The sequence below is a fragment of the Cnephaeus nilssonii genome (assembly GCF_951640355.1).
Source record: "Cnephaeus nilssonii genome assembly, chromosome: 12".
NCBI classification, from domain to species: domain Eukaryota; kingdom Metazoa; phylum Chordata; class Mammalia; order Chiroptera; family Vespertilionidae; genus Cnephaeus; species Cnephaeus nilssonii.
In genome coordinates, this window is record NC_137083.1 from 368,312 (window position 1) to 395,040 (window position 26,729).

At 59.0% G+C, this 26,729-nt stretch overlaps 1 protein-coding gene across 6 annotated transcripts in view; it reads left to right on the forward strand.

The window, feature by feature from the left end:
• OGDH (oxoglutarate dehydrogenase) overlaps nt 1–26,729 on the forward strand; it is a 40,617-nt gene that overhangs the window by 12,739 nt on the left and 1,149 nt on the right. For 4 of the 6 annotated variants that reach the window (XM_079786550.1, XM_079786551.1, XM_079786553.1 and 1 more), the window contains exons 3-21: nt 4,537–4,728; nt 6,159–6,261; nt 15,125–15,240; nt 16,104–16,258; nt 16,353–16,499; nt 16,981–17,071; nt 17,265–17,444; nt 18,591–18,719; nt 18,853–19,032; nt 19,191–19,343; nt 19,846–19,948; nt 20,082–20,210; nt 20,482–20,632; nt 20,868–20,995; nt 21,093–21,271; nt 21,396–21,467; nt 21,722–21,850; nt 22,280–22,352; nt 26,519–26,682. In XM_079786550.1, coding sequence (XP_079642676.1) covers nt 4,537–4,728; nt 6,159–6,261; nt 15,125–15,240; nt 16,104–16,258; nt 16,353–16,499; nt 16,981–17,071; nt 17,265–17,444; nt 18,591–18,719; nt 18,853–19,032; nt 19,191–19,343; nt 19,846–19,948; nt 20,082–20,210; nt 20,482–20,632; nt 20,868–20,995; nt 21,093–21,271; nt 21,396–21,467; nt 21,722–21,850; nt 22,280–22,352; nt 26,519–26,682 — 2,574 coding nt within the window. Of the gene's footprint in view, nt 1–4,536; nt 4,729–5,945; nt 6,037–6,158; nt 6,262–15,124; nt 15,241–16,103; nt 16,259–16,352; nt 16,500–16,980; nt 17,072–17,264; nt 17,445–18,590; nt 18,720–18,852; nt 19,033–19,190; nt 19,344–19,845; nt 19,949–20,081; nt 20,211–20,481; nt 20,633–20,867; nt 20,996–21,092; nt 21,272–21,395; nt 21,468–21,721; nt 21,851–22,279; nt 22,353–26,518; nt 26,683–26,729 lie in introns of all 6 variants that reach the window. The other 2 variants (XM_079786555.1, XM_079786554.1) reach the window with 1 other exon arrangement.

Sequence of the window (26,729 nt, forward strand, 5' to 3'; positions counted from 1 at the left end):
CCCCACCTGACACCCCCGTCAGTCTGTGCCCTGTGAGGGAGTCTGAGCCTGTGAATTAGCTCAGCGGGTGTGTTGGGCACGTCCTGTGCATTAGACCAGCTTCCGCAGGACAGAGCCGAGGAAGAGGGATGCTGTGGCTGCAGGGAGAGCCTGCTGTGGAGGCTTGTGGGGAGCAGAGGCATGGCATGGCCTTCCTGGACTTCACTTAAATGCCGTAGTTACATAAAAGGAAAGAATTCTGGTTTCGTTTCAGCTAGAACGTTACCCTTGTTTACACTTGAAAACTATCATGTTTTAGTTTAAGTCATTTTGGCAACAAGCTGAGGCCTTAAACCCACTCCTGGGAGGTGGCTGCAGGCCACGCCTCCGAGGACAAGCTGTCTCCCTCCTGCCCGTGCGCTGTCCCGCCCTCCCTCAGCCCTGCCAGGCACAGATGAGATGCTGGAGACACTCCCCACTGCCTGGCCGCCTGGTCCTGGTCCCAGCCTAGCCTCCTTCAGTCTGCCAGCACCGCCACCTGGCCTCCCTGGGGCCTGCGACCTCCCTCCTGGGCTCCTCGCAGCCAGCTCCCTCCACGCGCTGTCCTTCCTGGCACCTGCTCTGAGGACATTGTCCGGCTGCTCCCGAGAGGGAGAAGCGCATCGCAGCCGCCGGCCCGGGCCTCCGCTCGCTGCAGAGGCAGCCTCGGGGCTTGTGGAGCGCCACCTCAGTAACCGTGCTCACCTTTGCACACGCCTGGGAGGCGCGTCCGGTGCGAGCACATCGCTGCAGCCTGTGGCCCTGCTGGATGGAACAGCTGGCTTTCGGGGGCAGTGCCTTCCCTCCCCCTCCCCGGTGGGCAGAGAACCGAGTGTCTGCATCTGGCTGTTGGTCTGTCCAAGGCCTGGCGGGGGACGGCTTCCTGAGTGAGTTGTGGAACAGGCAGGCACAGGTGGGGGGCTTTGACCGCGGTGCCTGGGGACTAGACTCAGCGTGGCTGCGGAGCAGCTGAGTCTGCCTCTCGTTGACAGAGGAGCACCGCCCAGCCCTGTGGGGCACGGGCCCAGCCCTGGCCTGGATTTGCCCATTTTAAGTTGCAGTGCACAGGTTTTGCCAAGTGCATGCAGTCAGAACCCAAACGTAAACACCTGTCAGGTCGTGGTGGGAGGGGCCTGCTGTTGGGGTTGTCTCCTGAGCTGAGGGCTGAGCGGGTGGGGCACACCTGAGTGCGGGTGCCCACACCTGCCGTCTAGAACGTGCGAGGAAGGGCCTGGTGTGTGCGCTGGGGTGAGTGACTGGGAGGTGGAAGTGCATCCTGGTGCGCTCTCTGTGGGCCAGTGCTGCAGCCCCTGTACTGCTGTCCTCTGCCAGTCAGAAGGTTCCAGAGGGGAGGCCGATGGCACCTGCCCCTCCCAGGGCTGGGCCGCCGGGAGTTCACTTGGGCCTGCTGCCCAAGCTCCAGGAAGTTGGAAATGTTTGGCGTGTCCAGTGCGTCAGCTTTGTGTGTCCTTGTAACGCACCAGGCAGGGGCCAGGCCTGGGCTCTCCCTACTGGGGAGTGGACACTGAGGCGGCCTCTCCTGTCTCACAGGACCAAGTCGGTTCTATCGCTGGTGGGCGCAGGGCCTCTCTCCCTCAGTGGAGCTGGCTCAGTGAGTGTGGGAGGGGACAGCCTGATGGCAGGTTGGGTATTGGATTCCGAGTCCTGCCCAAGGGCGGAGAGGGCCAAGGCAGGGCGTGTGCAGGTGCTTACAGCTGGCGTGTGGCTGGTGCCAGGCGAGGACCCTGCAGCTCTCCCCCATCAGCTGACACACTGCCTGTCAACCAGACCAGGGAACACAGGGAGAGCTCAAATAGTGAGGTTTGTTAAAACATTTAAAAATTGCTATTAATGTATTAACTCACAATTTTTAAGTTAAAGCTCTGGTTTTCCGTATACTCCCCATGTTGTGCAGTATCACCCAGTAGTTTGATTTTATAAGTTCCTGAATGCAAGAGGAATAAACTTGGATGTTCTGAAAACTCGCCTGGACAAGGTTCAGCACCAGGCCCTGCTTGCCTCAGCGGGTTTCTGGTGGGGTTGGCGGCGTGGGCAGTGTCTTGGGACGGGACGTGGACCTGGGCCTGCACGGCACTGGGAGGCGCCTGCGGACCCCTCGCTGGCGGCGAGCGCAGGCTGCTGGCCTTTCTCTCCGGGTTCTCCCAGGCGTCTCATCCGTTCACTGACGAAGAGCCTTAGAAACTGGACATGTCTGGCGGAGAAGAAAGACAGTGTTTACCAGGTGTACCGGTTAATCAGATTTTTTTCAATAGATGGAGTTACACATTATGTTGATAGATATGCAATTTGATATGTATTCTGTTTTATTGTATTGACAGCAAGCTTCAAAACTTCATATGTCAAATTTTCTGAAGGTGTTACCATTAGATATTTTTACGCTTAAAAATCTCAAATTTTGTGCCCAAACAAAAGCATTTGCGGGAAGTTTTAATTCATTATTTTGAAGAAAAGTGCTGCTGAAAGTGATCGTATACTTTGGGAAGCTTATGGTGAACATGCTCCATCTCAAGATACTTCTGAATGCTGGTTTAAATGCTTTCAAAGTGATGATTTCGATGTGAAAGACAAAGAACGTCCAGGTCAACCGAAAAAGTGTGAAGACCAACAATGACAAGCATTATTGGATGAAGATGCATGTCAAACTCAAAAACAACTTGCAGAAAGATTAAACGTTGCTCAGCAAACAATTTTCGATTGTTTACAAGCAATGGGAAAGATTTTAAAGGAAGGAAAATGGGTGCCACATCAACTGAACGAAAGACAAATGGAAAACCAAAAAGTCATCAGTAAAACATGGCTTCAACGGCACGAAAGAAAAGTCTTTTTTTTTTTTTTTTTGCACCGAATTGTGACTGGCGATGAAAAGTGGATTTATTTTGAGAATCCCAAATGCACAAAATCGTGGGTTGATCCAGGTCAACCATCAACATCTACTGCAAGGTCAAATCACTTCAGAAAGAAGACAATGCTCTGCGTTTAGTGGGATCAGGAAGGTGTGTATTATGAGCTTCTAAAACCAGGTGAAACTGTTAATACTGATCGATACCGACAACAAATAATCAATTTGAACCACGCTTTGATCGTAAAATGACCAGAATGGGCCAGAACAGTGGTCGGCAAACTCATTAGTCAACAGAGCCAAATATCAACAGTACAAAGATTGAAATTTCTTTTGAGAGCCAAAATTTTTAAACTTCTTCTAACGCCACTTCTTCAAAATAGACTCGCCCAGGCCTTGGTATTTTGTGGAAGAACCACACTGAAGGGGCCAAAGAGGTGCATGTGGCTTGCAAGCCTCAGTTTGCCGACCACTGGGCCAGAAGACACGGCAAAGTAATTTTGCTTCATGATAGCACACCATCACACACTTCAAAACCAGTTAAAGACACGTTAAAAGGTCTTGCCTGGGAAGTATGAACCCACCCGCCGTATTCACCAGACCTTGCTCCTTCAGATGACCACTTGTTCTGATCGATGGCGCACGCACTTTCTGAGCAGCACTTCAAAACATACGAAGAAGTGGAAAATTGGGTCTCTGAATGGTTTGCCTCAAAACAAGAAAAGTTCTATTGGGACGGTATCCACAAATTACCTGAAGGATGGGGAAATGTGTAGCTAGCGATGGACATTACTTTGAATAAAGCACTTCTGATGTTTCTTTTGAAATTACTGTGTTTTCTTTGATTACAAAAATCTGCCATTATTAACCAGTACACCTGGTACATGTCTCCGACCTTCCTGGATTTTAGTATACGAGCTTTTTTTGCAATGGAATTAAGTGTTGGTTTCTCTGATCTCTGAAATATTTTCTTTTAAGACTCAACATCTTTGTATGAGATGAATAAACTATTAAGAATCCACAGTATCTATGTGAATTACAAATTGAATCATTTAAACGTGAAATAGCCAAAAAATAGGAAGAGAAATGAGTGAGTTTGATTAGCACAGAGGAAGTGGAAACTGAGAGGAACCCCAGTTAGTTCCTACTGCACGCAGGTGTGGTGTTTACTGCAGACCCGTGCATGCTGATGTCTCTCCCTTCTACTCTGAGAGCCCTGCGCCCGGTGCTAGGTGCCTGGCAGGATCTCGGGGCTCAGACTAAGGCCTCCCTCTGCGCATTCCTGAGCCCTGAGCCCCCGAGGGGCCCTCCTGAAGTACAGACGACACGGTTCCTCTAGGGCCAGTCCCGGGCTGCCCCTCACACAAGGGCCCCTGTATGTCGGGGGTGGGGAGAGGGGGCTTTAAGGTCACAAGGGAGGCCTGAGCCCTGGAGGCTGTGTGAAGGACAGGAGGTCAGGGACTGATGGGCAGGAAGGGCAGCCAGAGGGCATCTGCCCCGTTGATGGGCATCCTGAGGGGTCAGGGGACCTGCTGCTCAGAGCAGGAGGACATTGCCCGGCCAGGATGTGGCCTGCCTGCCAAGAAGAGTTCTTTTTTTGGCCGGAAATGAGGGTGAGGCCCCCAGTGGAGTGACACGTGTGTTCCTTCTCTCTTCAGTCATGGGACATTTTTTTCCGAAACACCAATGCCGGGGCGCCCCCAGGCACTGCCTACCAGAGCCCGCTGCCCCTGAGCATGGGCGCCCTGTCCGCCGTGGCCCGAGCACAGCCCCTGGTGGGCACCCAGACCAACGTGGACAAGCTGGTGGAGGACCACTTGGCGGTGCAGTCTCTCATCAGGGCCTACCAGGTAAGGTGGCGCCCGCCGGCCTCCCGGGGATGTGCCATTGCCCTCCACTCCTGCCCGCACAGCCTGTCTCTGCCTTGGGGTCCAGGGGCGCAGAGATGCAAAAGGTGAGGAGAGGAGCGGGGACAGTCTCGCCCTTGGAGCAGATCCTCTGCCATCTTTAGTGCGGCCCTGGAAACAGCTCCTCGTTTGTTCCCGTAGGTTGGCAAGAAAGATCTGTGGGCAGGGAGACAGGGCCGGGCACAGGAAGTGCCGCTGACAGGAGCACTGTGCCGTCCCGTGTCGGCTGCTAGCACCCACACGCGAGAGGAGGAGAGGCACCTGTAGGGTTGGGGACTGGGCATGCCCAGGAAGCGGGGGCAGGCAGGTGGGCGCTCCAGTGCACGGTCAGCCCCTGGAAGGGACCTGGTGCCAGGCCTTTCCCAGGTTAGCTGCCTGGCACCTACAGACCTGGACACCTGGTCCGGGGGCCGTCCTGGGGAGCAGAAGTCTCGGGCAACCCCTGGGACCCAGACTCTCCTGCTGCCTCTCCCATCACTGCAACGCAGGCAGGGCATCGGCGTACTCTGCCACCGGTGTCAGGACAGGTGCCCGGGGAAGGTGGCAAGCGGGGTTCTCTCCAAGGAGGGGAAGCTGCGGGGACCGGTGGGAGGCGGTGTGCACTCGGCCTCAGCAACTGGGCTGCTGAGGGGCCCATCGTCCCTCCTGTCGGTGCCCGTGGAGGACGTGGGTGGCGTGCCCCATGCTTCAGGGAACAGTCTTGGGGGAGTTTCTGCCCTGTTTTAGGTAGTCAGATCAGAGGGGGTCGTCCCGTGGAGCCGTCCTTTGTCTGACTCGGTGCCTTGACCTCCAGCAGGCACGGACGGGCCTGGGCCCAGCTCGCACTGCCTGCCCAGCGCTGCGTCCCTGCTTCCTCGGAGGCCTTTTTCTGGTCAGAGCTGAGGTGGAGTCACACTGGGGTGATGTCCCCAGAGCCCATCTCCATTTGTCCAGGGAAGCAGGGCCCCAGGAAGCAGGTCCTTTACGACTCCCACATTTCTCCTAGCCCAAGAGTTTACCCTTTATAGATGCGCCTCGGTACACGGCCGTGTGGGGACAGCCCGCTGTTCCGAGGCCGTTAGAACTAGTCGGGTTCATAGCTCTCGGGAGGTTTGACCACGTGTGACTTTTACCCCACAGCCCGGGACCTGTTTAACCACTGCTTGTGTTATTACTTCCAGGTCAGGGGTCACCACATTGCAAAACTTGATCCTCTCGGAATTAGTTGTGTAAATTTTGATGATGCTCCAGTAACTGTTTCTTCAAACGTGGGTGAGGATTGATCTGTAAATGCTCATTTTAATGTAATTTTACTTTTTTTTACCCCTTCCCTCTTTTTTTTCTCCTGTCCTTTTGTGTGTGTCCCTCCCTCCCCATCACTGGCCCTTTCATAGATACGAGGGCACCATGTAGCACAGCTGGACCCCCTGGGAATTTTGGATGCCGATCTGGACTCCTCCGTGCCCGCTGACATTATCTCATCCACAGACAAACTTGGTGAGGGTCTGAGAGCGGCCGGCGCTGCTGCTTAGCTCCCGGGTGCTGGCCCGGGAGGCCAGACGCCCAGACGGGAGGGAAGACTCTAAAGTTTCCTTCGTTCTGATCACTTGACATTACAGTCACGCAGCCTTAGTGCTGGGCAAGTTGTGTTCACCCCAGCTTCTCAGACAGATGGTATGAGCTCCATTGTCTGAGTCTCGAGTTAGAAAGGAAAATTTGGGGCAGAAAAGGTTTGAGATGCAGGGGAAAGGGTGGCCCTCCTGTGCAGGCCCATCAGGAGATGCTCAGACGCTCTCCTGGCGCCTGGCAGACCCGGTGCAGGGCCGCCGTGCGGGACAAGGCCTGCGCAGCCTCCCGTCGCCTCACGCTGTCCCTGAGCACGTGGGGCCTGCCTCTGCCGGGCGAGTCTCAAAACAGGCTATGCCACTGGGGTCTCGATTCTTAACGGGCAGTGATCACACTGAGGAAACTTCGGAAGGCGCCCGGGCCATCGTCACGCGCGTCCCGGGTGCCGCGCAGGGCGTGGCTGGCCTCCCACCTGCAGTTGCTTCCTCGAGTTAATCTGCTCTCCGGCTCCGTGCTGCTAACCCGCTGCAGAAATTATGGTGTGACTAATTCTGAGATGGGCGGTATCACGGAAACACTGTGCATGCTAATGAGACTGACAATTATACCTGCCTGCTGCTCCCGCTAGGGGACCCAACGCTCCTGAGGAGGGGTGGCCAGTGTTGCCGGGGGTCAGGCAGCAGCCAGGTAAGGCAGATGCAGACCGCAGGGCTCAGTGGTGGCTCACGCAGGCCCTCCTGCTCTGGCCTGGCTCTGGAGGAGGGAAACCGTCCTGAGCGTGCGACGGGAGGGCAGGTAGGCGGCCCATGTGGAGTCCTGCTACTTTTTTGGTGGTGACAACTTTGTGCTCCCAGAAGTGGGTTCTCTGTGTGGCCGCAGGACAGGGAGCCCCTCTCCTCCCCTCAGCACGTAGCCCTGCAGCTCCCAGGCCTGACGCCTCCATGGTGAGCTCTCCCAAGAGAGGGCCCACGTGTCCCGGGCAGAGCCTTCAGGCAGAGCAGGGCATCCCTGGGTGCCCATTTCTTGTCATCAAAACAGACCTCCTCAGTGGTTCTCAGCTCATCAGAGCTGCCTGGGGCCTGGGGCGCTCCTCTGTCCCTCTGGACACTGGGCAGGTGGGAGGGAGCCACAGCCGCCAGGCACAGGAGGAGCCTGGGACGGAGAGGCCGGGCCTGGGACCTGCAGCTCCTGGCACAGCCGCTTCGGCACAGGCGGCCGGCTCTTCCAGGCCGTAGGCCTTGCTTTCCGTCCACTCGGGAGCAGGGTCCCTGGCAGCATCTCACACTGAGGGTGACTGGAAACCAGGGGGCACGGGCCGCACAGCGTCTGAGCTATTGGAGGAGAGACACTGCCTCTGCTGGCCGGGCACTCTCAGGACCACCCAGTCGGGGAGCCCGCCCCCCGCTTTGTAAGAGGAATTTGATAAGTGTTTTCTTTAGCTACAAAAATAGGAAGTAGCGTAAACCCAGTACATAAACGTGAGCCTGGGGGAAAGTTAGTCTCGAGTTGGCACCCTTGGTGCGTGCAGGTCAGGAACACCGTGAGACAGCCCCGCGGCGCTTTCACCGTGTCGCCCCACCTCAGGCCTGGCTGCTGGGTGCCTGTCCCCTCCGTCAGTTTGTTTCAGGATTAGCTGAGCTCAGACCGCCGGGCCTGGCTCCCGAGGCCGTGAGCCGGTGTGGTCGGCACAGTCTGGGTAGGAGCTGCCGGCGTCCGGTGGAGGCAGGTTCAGAAGCTGAGTGATGGAGCCCAGGTCCCTCAGGGCTGGGGCCAGGCCTGGGCCCCCAGGTGACGGGACGCAGTGTCACTGCAGGAGTGTGGGTCTGGGGGAGCAGCGGCTGCGTGTCCTCGGTCGCTGCCACGCCTCGCGGGGCTCCTCATCCTCTGGAAACCGAGGCTCAGGCGACACGCAGCCCACGTTGCAGAGCGCAGTCTGCTGGAGAAGCACGTGGTGGGTGAAGGCAGCGAGCAGGGCACTGTCCACACAGAATTTCTTAAAGTGGATCGTGACTCCGCCTGGTTCTTGACCTTTCCTGACCAGCGTGGAGAAGGCTGGGAAATGCTGGCCCAGGAGTTCTCTGGCCCTGAGGTCAGGTGGAGAGGTGGCTGGGCGGCCGTGTCTCCTGGGGCTCCCAGGGGGACGTCAGGACTCGGCTGGCAGCACTTACTTGGACACATACGTGGACGCAGCACGTGTCGTGGAGGTGGGGGCCGGCGTCATTCTCATGCCGACGTGATGAGGGTTAGACGTTTCTCCGTGAGGCAGGGCCAGGTTCTGTCGTTGAGCAGACGGTCGCTAGGCACGGGGCCTTCTCTCGGGTGTGTGTTTGGAGCAGGTTCTAGGTGCAGGCCGTTCCGTCCACCCCCTCCCGAGGTGGGCCCTGGGGTCCTCACACAGAGCAGAACTGGAAGCAGTTCTCTCCGCGAGAAGAGGGACGCACCAGTCTCTGCACAGGGTTGGCCTTGGGAAGTGAACTTGAGTTAAACAGTTAAAAATGCAGTTTAAATAAAAATCCAAAATTATGACATCTTAGCTGCTTAACCGAGTTACCCCACCCCCAAGACCTCCCCTTGCAGGCTGGGAGAAGGGGCTTAAAAACAGCTGATTTCTCACCCTAGCTGGTGTGGCTCGGTGGATAGAGCGTCGGTCTGTGGACCAAAGGGTCCCGGGTTCAATTTCGGTCAAGGGCACGTGCCTAGGTTGCAGGCTCCTCCCCAGCCCAGGCCCTAGTCGGGGCACAGGCAGGAGGCAACCAATTGATGTGTTTCTCTCATAACGATATTTCTCTCTGTCTTTCCCTCTCTCTTCCACTCTCTCTAAAAATCACTGGAAAGGATCCTCGGGTGAGGATTTTTAAACAGTTGATTTTTCATCAGCTTTCACAGTCTGAGAGCAGTAGAGAGCAGTTCCTCGCACCTACTGGCTGCCGTGAGTGAGCAGGCGGGCGGCTGAGCACGTCCCCACAGGCTGTCCTCCCTCCTGGACGCCCTCGCCTGCCCGCCGTCCTCAGCCCCAGCCCTCGTCCCAGCAGGGCCTTCCGCCCTCAGCAAGAAGTCATTCTCCCTTGTGTGTGCAGGTGCTGGTGCAGGGACCCTGTGCCCTCGTACCTGACAGCCAGAGTTTCTCCTCTCTCACTCTCTCTGGTTCGTATCGTTTGTTGGCGTTTATTTTTAAAAGCTAAGAAGGGCAGAAGGCCCCTCTCATTTGCAGGCTGCATGCTAAGCCCCCAGTGGTGAGCCCTGTGTGTCGTGGTTTCTCCTGCACACACGCCTGTGACAAGTATGATTTGTGAGCTGGGCACGGGGAGAGAGGAGCACGGTGCCTAGCTGAGCGATGTGACCGCGTGCTGGCATAGAGTCGGGAGGATGGCCTCTCGGTGACCGTGTAGGCTGCTGAGTGACGGGCGGGCGTGCACTGCTGGACAGAGGAGGGGTTCCCGTCCCAGGCAGGACAGAGCAGGGCGGCTTGAGATGCCATCATGCTACTGAGAACAGCGTGCAATTACAAACATGAATTGTTTGTTTCTGGAATTTTCCATTTAATATTTTTGGGGGCGGTTGACCACAGATGGCTAACCCACGGGGGGGGGGGGGGGGCTCCTGCACAAGTGAAAATAGAAGCACCCCCGGCCCCAGCGTGAGAAGATGGAGCACTTACCTCGGACGGAGCGTGTGCAGGTGACCATGGCAGGTCCCGTGTCCTGAGGACGGAGGGAGAGAAACGGGCCTCATTCTCGCCTCCGGCGGAGCGCCTGCCTCTGCAGGACCCTGTGTTCGCTCAGCCGCTGGCTCCGAGCTCTTTGGTGGGTGCTGTGGTCCCGCCCAGAGCGGAGGCTCCGCATCCCCTCCGAGTTCTTGCCGTCAGCTCCGAGAGTGTCTGGCTTTCCCAGGGCAGGGAGTGGCCAAGGGGGGTGGCCACACTCTGACCACTGAGCCACCAGCCTGTGAATCCTGTTACCGGGCCTCCTGACCCGCCCCAGGCCCACGCATCCAGGTGCTCGGTGATGTTCACGAGACCGGAGAGCTGCCCCAGGTGGACGGGCGCCGCCGAGCACGTGGCTGATTGCTGTGGGGACGGGGTGGCGCCTTCCACTCTGGAAGCTGCCGGAATCTTGAGGGCTCAGGTCTCGTCTCCCGCCTGAAGCTCCAGGTCTAAGGAGTGAGAATCTCATCTTTCCCTTCACTTCTCCCCAAGTGTCCAGATCGGGTGATTCCTTCCCGGAGCCACGCGGTGGCCACCGCAGTGGGAGGGGGACGGGGTCTCAGACGCTGCCCAGTGGCCTTCCCCTCAGCTCAGGCCAGCTGCTGACCACAGTAGCCCCACCCTTGTCCCACCCTGTCCTCCTCTGTCTGTGTCTGTGCCCTGTCTGTGCTTCCCGTGCTGCCTGCTTGGGGGGGCCTTCTGACTAACTCTCACCTGTCTTTTTCCTCCGCGCTCCCCACGCCCCTGCCTCAGGCCTTGCCGGTTTCCAGGAGCGACTGCGAGTGCTCACAGTGGGAGGTATGGAAACACGCCTTCTTCCTGGAGCTGGGCGCCTGGGCAGGACGGCCTCTCCCAGCATGCCCTTGGGGAAGCCCACACTGTCCTGTTCAGAAGGTGGCCACTGGTTTGGAAATGTTTTCCCGTTGCTCAGTTGTGACCCAGCAGGCAGAGCTGCTGTCCGTCATTCCCGTCCCGTCATCGTGTCCTGGGACATCCCCTCCCGTCCATCACCCCTCTGCGCCGCGCCCTCAGGCTCAGGGCTCGCTGGCCCCTGGGCCCAGGCCACACTGCCTTCTGCATGTGCAACCCTCCCTCCTCGCGCCAGGCCTTGGCGGGGCTCGGCAGTCTCTCAGACTCTGCCTCCTGGCCCCTGTGGCAAGATGTCCCGTGGGGTGCAATGACACGCGGGGTGGGGGGGAGCCCTGACGACCCTGGGCTCTGCGAAGACCACCCGCGAGGACCCCAGAGAGGTGATAGGGCTCCCCTCCTGTGGCCACTCCCCGTGGCCAGTCTTCTTCGTACCAGGTGTCTCTCAGTTCTTTTCCTCCGTTTGCTCCTTGTATCTGTGAGACTAGTTGGGGTTAAAGGCACTGTTTAGAGATTCCTAGGCAATTGTTAGAAATAACATGTGCCTCCCAGCCAGCTCCCTGTGGTCACCCCTGACGGCCACAGGATGTCCCAGCCGTGCTGCCACTGCGTCTGCCCCACAGGGTCCTTGCTGCTGCCCACCCCTGTGTGTAACCCTGGCAACTGCTGTCTGTTCTGTTTCTGTAACTTTGTCATTTCCAGAGGTTCTGCTAATGGAATCGCTATCTGTGACATTTGGGATTGGCCTTCTTCGGTCGGCCTGATTGAGTGTCACTCGGGCTATTCTCTGACCCCCGATCCCTCTGATGGTCCGACTGTCACCTAGGCTGTCCTCTGACCCCCGATCCCTCTGATGGTCTGACTGTCACCTGGGCTGTCCTCTGACCCTCGATCCCTCTGATGGTCTGACTGTCACCTGAGCTGTCCTCTGACCCCCGATCCCTCTGATGGTCTGACTGTCACCTGAGCTGTCCTCTGACCCCCGATCCCTCTGATGGTCTGACTGTCACCTGGGCTGTCCTCTGACCCCCGATCCCTCTGATGGTCCGACTGTCACCTGGGCTGTCCTCTGACCCCCGATCCCTCTGATGGTCTGACTGTCACCTGGGCTGACCTCTGACCCCCGATCCCTCTGATGGTCTGACTGCCACCTGGGCTGTCCTCTGACCCTCGGCTCCTCTGATTGCGGGGAGCCTTCCTGGCCACGAGGGGCCCACAGTGCTTTCAGCCACTCACTGTGGACAGGCCTTGGGTTGTTCTCTGACTCTGGGTCGTTGCAGAGCAGAAGGTTCGCGTTCTGAAGAGCCCAGTGTGTCAGGTTCCCCTTGGCTGGGTCACACCCTTGTCCTGTCTGAGCACGCCTTCCTCAGGGCTCGATCCCAAAGGTGTTCTCCTGTGTTTGTCCAAAGGTTTGATAGTTTTGCATTTTACATGTAAATCCATGGTCCATGTTGTTAACCTCTGCAGAAGACGTGAAGTTGGGGGAAGGGTTTGGTTTGTTTACGGGGGGGGGGGGGTGCCTGTGGATGTCTGAAGGCTCCAGCACCACTAACGGGAAAACCTTCCCTTCATGGAGCTGCTGCTGCACTTTCTCAAACCGTGGGGGGCGTGGGGGGAGCCTGCTCTGTTCTCTGGCCTGTGCCCCCCGCCCCCGCCCCCGTGAGGATTGTGAGACTTTCTAGGGCCTTCGTCTTCCCAGATAACTTTAGAGCCCGCTTGCTTTTGTTCTCAGAAAACCTGCTGACAGCTTGGTCAGAAGCGAGTTCAGCCCATGGGTCGGTTTAGGAAGAACGGACTCCTCACCGTGTTGATGGTGAGGTGTTTGCCGTGGGTTTCTTTGGGTTTATCCTGTGAGTTCACTCGGCGTCTTGAACCTGCGGGGTTAAGTCTTAGGCCGTATTTGGGAAATTCCCAGCCGTGTTTGCCAAGCTGCCCTCTTGCCCTCACTCTAGGAATCACCAGTCGTGGGAGCTTCCGTGGCGTGTCACATGTCCCCGGTTCTCCATGCCCTTCCGTCAGTCTCTCTCCTCTGTCTTCACGTCACTGATCCTGTCCCTGGTTCTGCCTGAGCCCATCCTCTGAGGGCTTTCTGTGTGTTGTTTTAACCCTCACCTGAGGATATGTTTTGCTTTTTATTGCTGTTCTAGAGAGAGAGGGAAGGAGAGGGAGAGAGGAACATCGGTCAGTTGCTTCCCGCATGCGCCCTGACCTGTGAAGAACGTGCAGCCTTGGTGTGTGTCCTGACTGGAATTGAACCCGAAACCTTTCGGTGACTGGATGACGCTCCAACCAACTGGGCCACCGCCCAGGGCCCATCCTCTGAGTTTTAATTTGAGTTATTGTATTTCCTCATCTCAACGTTCCCCAGGTGGTCCTTCTTTGCACCTTCCATTTTTAGACGTCCGGTTTTTTGCCGAGTCCCAATCTCTTCCCGGTGCCTCGGTCATGTTCTGGTGGCTACGAAAGCCCTGTGGGGGGCTCCTTGCGAGTCCAGTAGGTGAGCCCACGTCTGTGTCCCTGTGGCCTCTGTGGATGACCTTGTTCAGCCTGAGATGTTCCTGTTCTCATTGGAGAGACTTGTTACAACCAGAACCTTAGGGGTCAGGAGACGGGACTCGTCCTTGATCTCTGTGGCCGCCGTCTCCGGCACCACACGGGGGCGTCTGCACCTCCCAGAGGGGTGAGGACGGCTCTCCTCCGACACCTTGGACGTGCAGGTCGGAGGCGTAGCACAAGGCCAGGGAGGGAGGGCGCAGGCTGTCTCGTGTCGGTGGCGAGGCTGCCTTCCTGTCCCGCCAGCGCAGCTTCTGGGGGGCTGGTTTGCTGCACCTGAGGGAGCTCCGGGCTGCAGGTTCTTGGCTCCAGGTCGACAGGAGCCCAGGAGGAAGCCAGGACCCCGGCTGGTCAGCCATCTTCCCCCTTTCAGAGCCGCTGATGCCTGGGGTTTTGGTTGCATCAGGGGCAGGAGAGAGGAGGGAGGAATCTCCACCTTCCCACAAGCAGACCCAGAAAGGCAGGAGCGGGGCCAGTGGTTTTGAGGTTCAGAGAACGACCAGTTCAGGGGGTGGGCATGCAGAGCCGCAGACACGGCGAGGCTGGGCTCGTGCTGAGAGGCCGCGAGCCAGCGCCCACGGCGTGCACAGGGTGCGGAGGACGGGCCGGTCTTCCTGCCAGCACCGCAAGCTGGGCTCTGCGGGTCACAGGCCTGTGGTTGCTGCCTCATCCCTGACAGAGCAGCGGCTGGGAGCGGCCCTGCAGGAAGGACCCAACAGTCGGGTTTGAGAGACGTAGGCCTTGCGTTTAAGCATTAGGTCCACAGGCTGCAGCTTGAGGGACACGGGAGAGTCCCAGCCACCGCGACCGTGAGCCAAGCTGGGGCCGGAGCTGGAAATGCATGTTTCCACCTGGGGTCCAGATCCTGCCGCAGGGAGGCGTGACCTCTGCCAGGGGGTGGGAGCCCTCTGCACTGTCCCCAGGCAGTTCTCCATGTCCATGCCCCTGGGAGACCCGCACAACGGTGCCCGGGAAAGAGCCGTTCCTTGGGTCCCTTCAGCCTGAGGGGCGCCGGCACGGAGCTGGGCTTGGGCAGTGCAGTGCTGGTCAGGGAGCAAGCCGGTCAGACAGTGTCGCTAGTGAGCCAGCATAGGCTGCTGAAGGTCAGTGCTGGCAGGAGCGGGTCCAGAGCGTGCAGGCTGGGCCTCCAGGAGCAGGGATGGCTGTGAGGCCCTCGCTGTGCTGCCCGCTGCTCTCCACAGACCCCTGCTTCTCGGTGACTGCCCCTCACTCCCCGTCTCCAGCTTCCTGTCACCTCCGCACACGAGTGTCCCCCTGTGCACACGTGGCCTCTTCTGTACCAGTTCCTGTCCCACTCCACGTCCCTCTTCAGCTCTCTTCATTTGCTCTCTCGTAGACTCGCCAAGTGCCTTTTCAAACCAAAATTGTTGGTGTCTTTGGGACCTTGAAATAAATTTTTCTCTAAATTACGAATAATTGGTGCACCTGACTAATATGCATATATTAATTTCATTCTCATTTGCCTGTGACACCCAGTAATATTCTCAGCTTCTGTTTATTGCTAAATTTGTGTTTCGAGCTATAAAACGTTACTTATTTTCTACGTGTCAGAGGTTTTCATGGTTTTTCTCTTCTCTTTTCTCCCCCTGGGGCCTCCCTTCCCCTTTCCACGAACCGCCCCGTGGGCCGTGCATCTCTCCTCGCCCGCAGGGTTCTATGGCCTGGACGAGTCTGACCTGGACAAGGTCTTCCACCTGCCGACCACCACCTTCATCGGGGGGCAGGAGTCGGCGCTGCCGCTGCGGGAGATCATCCGACGGCTGGAGGTGAGGCGTGCTTTCCCCAAAGCCCAGGTTGGCAGGAGGCCTCCCCACTAGTTGGGGTTTTCTTAGTCTTTATTTATTTTTATATATATTTTATTGATTTTTTACAGAGAGGAAGGGAGAGGGATAGAGAGGTAGAAACATCGATGAGAGAGAAACATCGATTAGCTGCCTCTTACACACCTCCTACTGGGGATGTGCCTGCAACCAAGGTACATGCCCTTGACCGGAATTGAACCTGGGACCTTAAAGTCCACAGGCCAACGCTCTATCCACTGAGCCAAACCGGTTAGGGCAGTCTGGTTTTTTTAAAACATATTTTTTATTGATTTTAGAGGAAGGGGGGGAGAGAGAGAAACGACAATGATGAGAGAGAACCATTGACTGGCTGTCTCCTGCACACCCCACACTGGGGATCAAGCCCACAACCTGGGCATGTGCCCTGAACAGGAATTGAACCCTGACCTCCTGATTCATGGGCGGATGCTCAACCACTGAGCCATACCTGCCGGGGGCATGTATTGCTTTAAATGTAAAGGAAAGGAAATTCCTTTTGCTGTTTTGTAGATAAAAATCTACGGTTTTTTAATTTTATAATCAACCTAAGAAAGGAGAAAGTTCTGTGGGTTCCAATCCAGTGGGAGATTATTTCAGATGTGAGAGGTCGCAGGCTGCCCAGCGGTGCCCTGTCGTCGGAGCCGTCTGCTCGCTTGTCCTCCCAGTTTCTTTTCTCCCTCTTCTGTGGAGCTGGTGGGCACCTTCTGTGCGCACACGCACGCACAGACACGCACGCACACAACTGGGTGGGGAGGGAGGCGTATGGCTGAGCGGTGTTGACCCACTGTGCGCCTGGCTGTGTGGAACAGAACGCCTACTGCCAGCACATCGGGGTGGAGTTCATGTTCATCAATGACCTGGAGCAGTGCCAGTGGATCCGGAGGAAGTTCGAGACGCCGGGAGTCATGCAGTTCACCAACGAAGAGAAGCGCACTTTGCTGGCCAGGCTCGTGCGGTCTACGAGGTGGGGAGGCGCTTGGGCGGGGCTGAGCCGGGTGGGATGCCAGCCCTGGGGAGCCGTCAGCCCTGGACTGCTCTCAGGCCGTGGCTCCGTCCAGGTTTGAGGAGTTCCTGCAGCGGAAGTGGTCGTCCGAGAAGCGCTTCGGCCTGGAAGGCTGCGAGGTGCTGATCCCGGCCCTCAAGACCATCATCGACAAGTCCAGTGAGAACGGCGTGGACCAAGTGATCATGGGGATGCCGCACAGGTACCGATGCCGTAGGGGCGCCCCGCCCACCCGGCATCCCCCGCCCATCCAGCACCCCCTCGCCTACCTCAGCACCCCGCCCCACCCGGCACCCCCAGCCCACCCGGCACCCCTCGCCCACCTCAGCACCCCCTCGCCCACCTCAGCACCCCCTCGCCCACCCAGCACCCCTCGCCCTGCAGTTACCATCACGCCTGAGGCCACAGGTGGCTCAGGCAGGTGTGTTGGCCTGGTGCTGCGTCTTGTAAAAGTTAAAGCCAGAGCCCTTGGGGGTCACCGCAGAGGCCGCTGACCTGAGAAAGGGCTGCGGTGCCAGAAGCCACAACGGCCCCTTCCTCCCCTCGTCACGGCCTCAGGCGGGTGAATGGAGGCTGGCCTCCCCACCAGCTCTGGCCTCAGCACCTCTGGGGCAGCAGACCTAGGTGCTGCCTGTCCCTCAGAGGAGGAAGGGGCCTGCTGACCCCTGACCCCGTGTGTCCAGGGGGCGGCTGAATGTGCTGGCGAACGTCATCAGGAAGGAGCTGGAGCAGATTTTCTGTCAGTTCGACTCAAAGCTGGAGGCCGCCGACGAGGTGAGGCACTGGAGGAACGCCGGTGTGGCACTGCCTCGGGGGGACTTGCCGGGCCAGCTTCCGGGGTTAGAGGGTGGCCACCTGGTCAGCGGCCTGGCAGGCCCACACTTGCGCCGTCCTGGGCAGAGGAGGTCTGGGGTGGGGTGAACGCAGGCTCCGTGTGCTGCCCGACCCAGCCTCCCTTTGTCCTCAGGGCTCTGGGGACGTGAAGTACCACCTGGGCATGTACCACCGGCGGATCAACCGTGTGACCGACAGGAACATCACCCTGTCGCTGGTGGCGAACCCTTCCCACCTCGAGGCCGCCGACCCCGTGGTGATGGGCAAGACCAAAGCCGAGCAGTTTTACTGTGGGGACACCGAGGGGAAGAAGGTCAGCCACAGGGCTGGGTGGATCCGCAAAGGCCTGGGGGTGGCTGGGGGCAGGGTAGTGACGTCATGCCTGCGGGCTGGTCTGCCCTCACGGCGCCCGGGTCTGGGCCGGAGCCTGTCTTGCAAGTGTCCTGAGGAACCACTGCTCTCACAGAGCGGGCGGGGAGTCTTTCCAGGTGTGGGTGGCCTGACAGGTGGGCGCCGTGGGAAGACGGGGTTCCCAGGCGTGTACACAGCCCCTCCTGGATGGTGGCGGCTGCGTGTGTCACAGGTCACAACCTGGAAGCCACCAGGCAGGAATGCCGTGTCTGTTGGCATTGGCGTGCATTCCAGGGGTGCAAAGTCGGCAGCACCCCCCTGCGTCTTGCTTCCGCTTTCCCCAGAAAGAAGGTCATGGGGCAGAAGGAAGCCAGGAGCGGCGGGGGGGGGGGGGGGGGGGGGGGGCTGGTGCGGAGCCCAGCAGGGCGGGCAAGCTGTGTGCGGGCAGAAGTGGAGTGAGAGGCAGGCGCCCTGTCCACTGAGCAGGAGTCCTTACGTCTGCAGAACAGCAGGCGCTGGGCAGGTGGGCAGAGGGAGGTCTCTGCAGGTGGAAGGTGGGCAAGGATGGAGGGTCAGACCTAGAGGTGGGACCAGGTCAGTGCGCAGGGCTGTGCCTCGCAGACCGAGTCTGTGCGTCCTGTGCCTGGGCATCAGGAGAGAAACTGCTGACGGGCAACAGGATCGGTTCCTGCTCTGATGGACACCTGCCACAGACGAAGGCAGGCCCGCGGGGAGGATGTCACTCAAGTGGGCAGCTGCCTCCCATGCAGCCTGGGAGGGGCTGAGGAACAAGATACAGGCTCCCCCACGGCTCTGCCACTGTTCCTACCAAGGGCGTTGGCGATCAAAGCTAACCACGGGCGTGGGGCGGCCAGCGCAGGCGTGTCCTGGTGTGGAGTGCGCCGTTGCTGAGTCTAGTCAGGAGGGACCCTCAGGACCCAGGACCCATGCAGGATGTGGGGCAGGCGAGACGTTGGAGGGCAGCCCTGACCCAGCCCCCGCACTTGCCTCTCACCTTGGGGGGGTCTCAGAAAATCTTGTGTGAAAAGCTGCTTGTGGCTTGACCTCCAGTGTGCCACACTGGCTCTGTGGTCTTCCGGGTCTGCAGGTCATGGCCATCCTGCTGCACGGGGATGCCGCGTTTGCTGGCCAGGGCATCGTGTACGAGACCTTCCACCTGAGCGACCTGCCGTCCTACACCACCCACGGCACTGTGCACGTGGTGGTCAACAACCAGGTAACCCGGAGAGGGCAGCCAAGGCCTCTGGTTTCTAGCAGCATGGCCCCGCCCCTGTCCATGGCCCCGCCCCTTGGCCCACCCCCTTGGCCCCGCCAGCCCACACCAGCCCAGCAGCCTGTGTCCCTTGCAGATTGGCTTCACCACGGACCCCCGCATGGCCCGCTCCTCGCCCTACCCCACCGACGTGGCCCGGGTCGTGAATGCCCCCATTTTCCACGTGAACTCTGACGACCCCGAGGCTGTCATGTACGTGTGCAAGGTGGCTGCCGAGTGGAGGAACACCTTCCACAAGGACGTGGTGGTGGACCTGGTGAGTGGCCCGCCCGCTGCTCTCCGAGAGCCTCCGAGTGTCCCGCCCGCAGGCCTCAGTCGTGGCAGGGACTCGGGGTCCTGTGCCAGGAAGCCGGGCAGGACCCTCGCGGCTCCTGCCCTCCGCGGCCCCTGACGCTGGCGCCCGGCTGTCCCCAGGTGTGTTACCGGCGCAATGGCCACAACGAGATGGACGAGCCCATGTTCACGCAGCCGCTCATGTACAAGCAGATCCGCAAGCAGAAGCCGGTGCTGCAGAAGTACGCGGAGCTGCTGGTGTCGCAGGGCGTGGTCAACCAGCCCGAGTACGAGGTGCGGTGCCTGCCGGCCGGCTCGCCTGTGGCATTTCACTGCGGATTTGCAGGCAGGGGGCTTTGCGGGCAGGGGGCAGGGCGGCCCGCCTGAGGACTCCGTGTGGGTGGGCGGTCCACGTAGACCATGGCCCCGCCTGCTTTCTAACTGGCAAGTTCATGGCAGGGTGAGAGGCGGGTGCAGGTCCAGCTGGGGGTGGGGAGGGGCTGTGTGCCTGGTGGGTCCCGGGTGCTCAGAAGGAGGCTAGGAGGCTGGCCCAGAGTAGCTCGTGGCAGATGTGAGGGTGGGGCTGCGGGGAGGGCGCCGTGGGCTCCGTCCTGGCGGGGAGGGGGGGCCTGCGTCAGCATGAGAGCCGGACCTTGGAGCAGGGGGGAGAGTGGCAGGATCTGCCCACATGTGGAGAAGGGACCGTGGGCAGCATGAATCTGAGAGGTTTTGCGTGGGGACCGCCAAGGCCGGGCTCTGCCCGCCGCCCCCGACACAGCGCCCGCCCGCCCTCCAGGAGGAGATCTCCAAGTACGACAAGATCTGCGAGGAGGCCTTCGCCCGCTCCAAGGACGAGAAGATCCTGCACATCAAGCACTGGCTGGACTCCCCCTGGCCTGGTGAGTGAGGCGTCGCCCACGGACCCAGCACCTCTGAGTCACCCCACTTCCCTCTCACGGGAGCTGCCCAGGCCTCTCCATAGCCTCTCGGGAGCCACCGTGCGGGCGGCGTCAGCAGGTGCCTCTGTCCTAGGCTTCTTCACGCTGGACGGGCAGCCCAGGAGCATGACCTGCCCCTCCACGGGGCTGGAGGAGGACATCCTGGCGCACATCGGGAGCGTGGCCAGCTCCGTGCCGGTGGAGAACTTCACCATCCACGGAGGTGAGGGCTGCGTGGCCTCCGGAGCCGTGGGCCAGGCCCAGGCACCAGCGCTCACTGCGTGGCTCCCGGCCTGTCCCAGCGGTGGGTGGTCCCGGGCAGGAAGCCCTTTGCTCCCCTCGCCCCTGCCAGTGTGGTCCTCGCTGGAGCCGTGGAGGAAGGAGGGGCCGTGATGGCCTCTCCCGGGCCTGGTCTCCACACGCCCCCTCCCCCCGCCCGGCAAGGCTGCGCGTGTGGTGGGAGGCCGGGCGGGTGGTGAGCACTGTGTCTGCAGGGCTGAGCCGGATCCTGAAGACGCGTGGGGAGCTGGTGAAGAACCGGACCGTGGACTGGGCCCTGGCGGAGTACATGGCCTTCGGCTCCCTGCTGAAGGAGGGCATCCACATCCGGCTGAGCGGCCAGGACGTGGAGCGGGGCACCTTCAGGTGAGCTCCAGCCCTCGCATTGGGGGCGGTGGTCACTGCTGCTCTTCCAGGAAAACATGGCACGGCCCAGCGCATGCTCCCCCTGCCTGTGCTGCCCCTCCCGCCTCGTCCCCTGCCTCACCCCCCCGCCTCTGCTGCCCTCCCCTCCCGTGCGGCCCTCCTGTTAGGACGGGGCGTGGAGTCTGCTGTTGAGCAGAGGCCTCGGCCCTGCCTGCTCACCTGTGCTGTCTGACAGCCACCGCCACCACGTGCTGCATGACCAGAACGTGGACAAGAAGACCTGCATCCCCATGAACCACCTGTGGCCCAACCAGGCCCCCTACACCGTGTGCAACAGCTCGCTGTCCGAGTACGGGGTCCTGGGTGAGCAAGGCCCCCTGCCCCCCTCCTCCCCGCTGCCCCCCCTTCCTCCCCGCTGCCCCTCCCGCCCCTTCCCTGCTGATGCCCTTCCTGTCTGCAGGCTTCGAGCTGGGCTTTGCCATGGCCAGCCCCAACGCCCTGGTGCTCTGGGAGGCCCAGTTTGGCGACTTCCACAACACGGCCCAGTGCATCATCGACCAGTTCATCTGCCCCGGGCAGGCCAAGTGGGTGCGGCAGAACGGCATCGTGCTCCTGCTGCCCCACGGCATGGAGGGCATGGTGAGCCCCGCCCCCGCCCTGTGCCGTGGGAGAGGTTGGGGTGGCGGGGGTTGGGGGTTGCCAGCAGGAGGGAGCCTGGGGGGGTGTGGAGACGGAAATGGGGCTGAACCGCACCTGCTTCCAGGGCCCAGAGCACTCCTCCGCCAGGCCCGAGCGGTTCCTGCAGATGTGCAATGACGACCCCGACGTCCTGCCGGTGAGGGGGCCGTCCCCAGGGGCGGGTGCAGGGGCCCCATGCGGGTCTCCCCGTGAGGCTTCCCGAGGGCACGGAGCAAGTGTGGCCGTGGGAGCGGCTCTGTGCCGATGCAGGCAGACGCCCTGATCGGACTTGAATGACCCGGAGTCAGTCTTGTCGGGAGGAGGGTGGGTGGAGGCGGGGCCTGGCCTCCGGGGGCGGCGTGGGGACGGGGCAGGAGCTCCCTGCGTCCCTGAGCTCCTGTCCTCCCGCAGAACCTCCAGGAGGCCAACTTCGACATAACTCAGCTCTACGACTGCAACTGGGTGGTGGTCAACTGCTCCTCGCCCGGCAACTTCTTCCACGTGCTGCGCCGCCAGATCCTCCTGCCCTTCCGGAAGCCGGTCAGTGGGCTCCTCGCTCAGAGAGGCTTGGTCAGGGGGAGGCGGACGTGGGAATGGGTGTTCGTGGGTGGTGCACGGAGCTTGGGAGACGGGAACCCGAGGGAGGGGAGCACCTCTACTGCTACAGGTTGAATGAAAGGCCGCGCGGCCCACAGCACGGACGCCGGCCACAGGCAGCACGCCGGGCGGGAGGGCTTTTTCCTGGGAGAGGGTGGGGGTGACTGGGACTCGGGCAGATGCCTGGCTCAGCAGGGCCCAGCCCCTCAGCCGAGGAGAGGTGGGCAAGGGAACCGCCTCATGCATTCCCTTTCTTCGCGCTCCTGACCTGTGGCTGGTCCTGACCACAGAGCTGGGAGGGCAGCCCCTCTTGTTGACCCTCCTGGGACCTGCGGCCCTGGTCCATCCTGAGCTTGTGGTCCTGTGTTTCAGTTGATCGTCTTCACCCCCAAGTCCCTGCTGCGGCACCCCGAGGCCAGGACCAGCTTCGACGAGATGCTCCCAGGTGGGTGCAGGCGGGCAGGGGGGTCCTTCCTGTGCTCTGGGGCTGGGGCTCACGCTGCCTCCACTGCGGCCCGTGCCACTTCAGGGTCGTTGGGTAAAGACCCCCAAACAGGACAGCCCCGACGTCTGAGCTTGCGTGCAAACGGGTCCAAGATGTGCCGCACGTCTGCCCAGGTCTGCGCCGTGGCCTGGACCCTCCAGGGCCCTTAGAGGCAGGAAATGAGGCTGAGCTCAGAGCTCACCCCACCCTGGGTGCTGCTCCTGAGGCTGCACGTGTCACCCACCCCCAGGGACAGGAAAGGCCCGGGGCGGGGAGGACCTGCCACTCCCTGGGACGTGGTGAGGCCCCACCCCTGCTCTTTAGGCTCCAGTCGAGGTAAACCTTGTGTTTGTTTGTTTCCGTACTTCACCACGGTGAAGTGTACACAATGTTCACTTACCACCTTACCCCACGTTAAGTGTGCAGTCACCACCGTCATCTCCAGAGCTCCCCATCTTCTAAACTGACACTCTGTCCCCTCAGACACTGACCCCCTTCCTGCCCAGCCCTGCACCCCAGCTCCTGTCTCTCAGTCTGGCTCTGGGGACCTCCCGTGAGGAGTCTTGAAGTGCCTGGCTTACTCCGTCAGCATCGTGTCCTCGGGGTCCAGCCGCTCATCCCGGTTTCCTTCCTTTTTAGGGCTGGCTGAGCGAGTCCACATGTGGGTATGTGGGTGGATACACTTGGTTTATCCTTCATTCTTTTTATTTTATTTTTTTTCCTGTTCAGATTTGTTTTATTTATTTTTTTATGTATTTCTTTATTGATTAAGGTGTCACATATTTGTCCTCATCCCCCCATTCCCATCCCACACCCCTCCCCACGCATGCCCCCACCCCCCTGTTGTCCTTAACCACTGGTTAGGCTCATATGCATGCACACAAGTCCTTTGGTTGATCTCTCCCCTTTACCCCCACCCTTCCCTACCCTCCCTCTGAGGCCCGACAGTCTGATCCATGCCTCCTTGTTTCTGGGTCTGTTCTTGTTCATCAGTCTATGTTGTTCATTACTTCCCCTAGATGAGTGAGATCATGTGCTATTAGAAATACACTTATAAGAACCGAAAATAAGAAAAGCAATAATGGTTATGCTGACAGGCAAATGAATCAGTCTGTAGTGAGTTTCTTTCTGGGCCAAGAGTTCTTTTGAGACCCAATTTCAATGTCAAACAGTTCCTTATGTGTACATGTCAGCAATGACATTTCAGTTCTGGATGGTGGACAGATGGTGGTAATGTAGGTCCGACTCTCTCTGGTTTGGTCCTGGGCAACCTGCAGTGACGCACAGCTGCTAACTGCTAGTATGGCAAGGCGACGTCGGCGTCTTACATCTCTGGACTGCTTCTCTGCTGTCCTTTATTCTTTTTTTAATGCAACTTTATTGAAGAAAAGTAAGTCAGTTGCTAGCAGAGTTGTTCATTGCTCAGTCTCATTCGGTGCTTGTTAAGCAGCGCTCACCCTGGTCCTCGATGGGCTCAGCCATCTCCACCTCGGCTGCTGGGACGGTGCTGCCAGAGCCTGGGGCCCAGGTGCTTCGAGCCCCTGCTCAGTTCTGTGGCTAAGTGCCCAGCAGGGGGCTGCCGGGTGGCGGGTAGTTGTGTTAATTTCCGGAGGCACACCATGCTGTGCAGGCAGTGGCGCACCATTTCACGTGCACGGTTCCCGTCTCCGCGTCAGGCCGGCGCGCGTGGTTTTGGTTTTTGTGTCAGCATCTGAGGCCTGAGGTGCCTCTCACGGTGGTTTGGATCTGCATTTCCCTAGTGATAAGGATGTGGAGCATCTTCTCTGCTTATTGGCTGTTTGCATACCTTCTTTGGAGAAGTGCCTGTTCAAGTCCTTCGCCCGTTTTTTTAAAATACACTTTTATTGATTTCAGAGAGGAAGGAAGAGGGAGAAAGAGAGAGAGAAAAACATCAGTGATGGAAGAGAATCCTTGATCAGCTGCCTCCGGCACGCCCCCCACTGCTGGGGATCAGCCAGCAGCCTGGGCCTGTGCCCTGACCGGAACTGAACCCAGAACCCTCAGTTCGCAGGGTGACACTATCCACTGAGCCACACCAGCTGGGGCTTCACCCACTTCTTCCTTGTGTGCTGATTGTTGCTAATTCAGTTCTGTGTGCTGGATAGTGATGCCTTGTCCGATGCAGGACTGCGACTGTCCCTCCCGTCTGCGCATGGTCTTTGGTGCCTGAACTGTTTATTCTCACGAAGTTGAAAGGGCCCGTTTGGTTGCTTGTACCTGTGCCCTCGCTGTCATGTCCAGGAACTCCCCACCAGCGCCAGCCCCGTGGAGCTTTCCCGTGTTTCCGCTGCGTGCTGTGATTCGGGCTCCGTCAGGTCTGTGACCATGTGCGCTGTCGTGGCGTGTGGTGTAAGGTCCAGCTCCGTGTGCCTGTGGATGTGCCGTTTTCCCAGCACTTTTGTTGAAGATACTGGCCTTCCCCAGGAGGGTCCGGGCACCTTGTCAGAAGCCATTTGACCAGAGAGGTGAGGACTTCGTCTGTCCTGTCCCAGGGTCGGCAGGTCTGTCTCCGTTCCAGGTCCACGCTGCGGTGTTGTGCGTGCTTGTTTTGGATACAGAACATTTCCTTGTTACAACATCATGTAAACAGAAGCTGGGTGCCCTGGCCAGGAGTCCAGCCGCAGCCTTTCAGGGCCCGGGACAAAGCCCAGCCAACCGGCAGGACCACCCGCCAGGCAGGGCCACGCTGTGCTTTATGTTCTGACATCAGGAATGTGGATCCTTCCTTCTTTCTCAAGATAATCTAGGCCCGTGGTCAGCAAACTGCGGCTCGCGAGCCACATGTGGCTCTTTGGCCCCTTGAGTGTGGCTCTTCCACAAAATACCACGGCCTGGGCAAGTCTATGTTGAAGAAGTGGCGTTAGAAGAAGTTTAAGTTTAAAAAATTTGGCTCTCAAAAGAAATTTCAATCGTTGTACTGTTGATATTTGGCTCTGTTGACTAATGAGTTTGCCGACCACTGGACTGGGCTATTTGGGATCCTCTGAGAGTCCATGAACATGAGGATGGCTTGACGTTTTCCGAGTTCTGGGATCACCCATTGGAAGTAGGTTCCTAGGAGATGGAGTTTTCTCTTTCTGCAAGAAAAAAAGGAGGGGGGGGGGGGTGTTGATAGGGATTGCATTGAATTTGTAGATCGCTTTGAGTAGTAGTCACATTTTAACAATATTTAGTCTTTTAGTCCATGAACATAAATGTCTTTCCACTTATTGGTGTCTTCTTTATTTCAGCATATTAGGTAGTTTCAGTGAACAAGTCTTCCACCTTCCTGATTAAGTTTATTTTTAAGTGTTTATTCTTTTTTTGGTGCTATTTTAAATGGAGTTGTTTTTTTTTTAATTTCATTTTTTGGTTGTTTGTTGTTAGTGTACAGAAATGCAGCTGAGTTCTGGTTGTTGATTTTTCTATCCTTCAACTTTGTTGAATGTGTTTATTAGTTCTGATGTGTGTTTTGTGTGCAATCTTCAGGATTTTCTACACCTAATACGTGCCATCTACACACAGTTTTACTTCTTTCTTTCCAGTTTGGGTGCCTTTTATTTCCTTTTCCTGCCCGATGCTCTGGCTGGACCCCCAGCACTGTGTTGAGTAGCGGTGGCGAGAGTGGACGCCCTGTCTCATTCCTGACCTCAGAGAAAAGCTTTCTCTCTTGAACCACTGAGCATTGTGTGCGCTGTGGCCTTTCCGATCTGGCCTTGATCACCGGGAGGTGTTTCCTTCTGATCCTCGCTCGTTCCACTAAGCGAGCGCCTCGTTTTGGACGCAGCTTCCCAAAGTCAGCCTCGTGCCCTGGCCTGGTCCCAGCCAGGAGCTTCTGACGGTTGGCAGGGCTGTGTGGAAAGTTTCAGTGTCTGTGAGCCCCTGAGGGGTCGGAGCAGATGGCCACGGGGTGCTTTCTAGACGCAGCGGCCCCTCAAGTCTGAGGCGGGCTGTTGGAAGGCTGGCCGTGCCCACAGCTGCTCCTGCATGTGCCTCCCGGCTGGAAAGCTCAAGGGCATCAGAGGCCGAGGGCCTTCTGGCGTCGGCCCTGCCTCCCTGCGGTGTGATCCTCGCTCGCATGGGCACAGACACTGGGTGTCCTTAGCCACGTCCGGGTTCTCTCCTAGGGACCCACTTCCAGCGGGTGATCCCAGAAGATGGCCCTGCAGCCCAGAACCCAGAAAACGTGAAGAGGCTCTTGTTCTGCACCGGCAAGGTGTACTACGACCTCACCCGCGAGCGCAAAGCGCGGGACATGGTGGAGCAGGTGGCCATCACGAGGATCGAGCAGGTGAGGGCAGGGGTGCAGCCGCTGGTGTGGGCACACCCCCGCCCCGA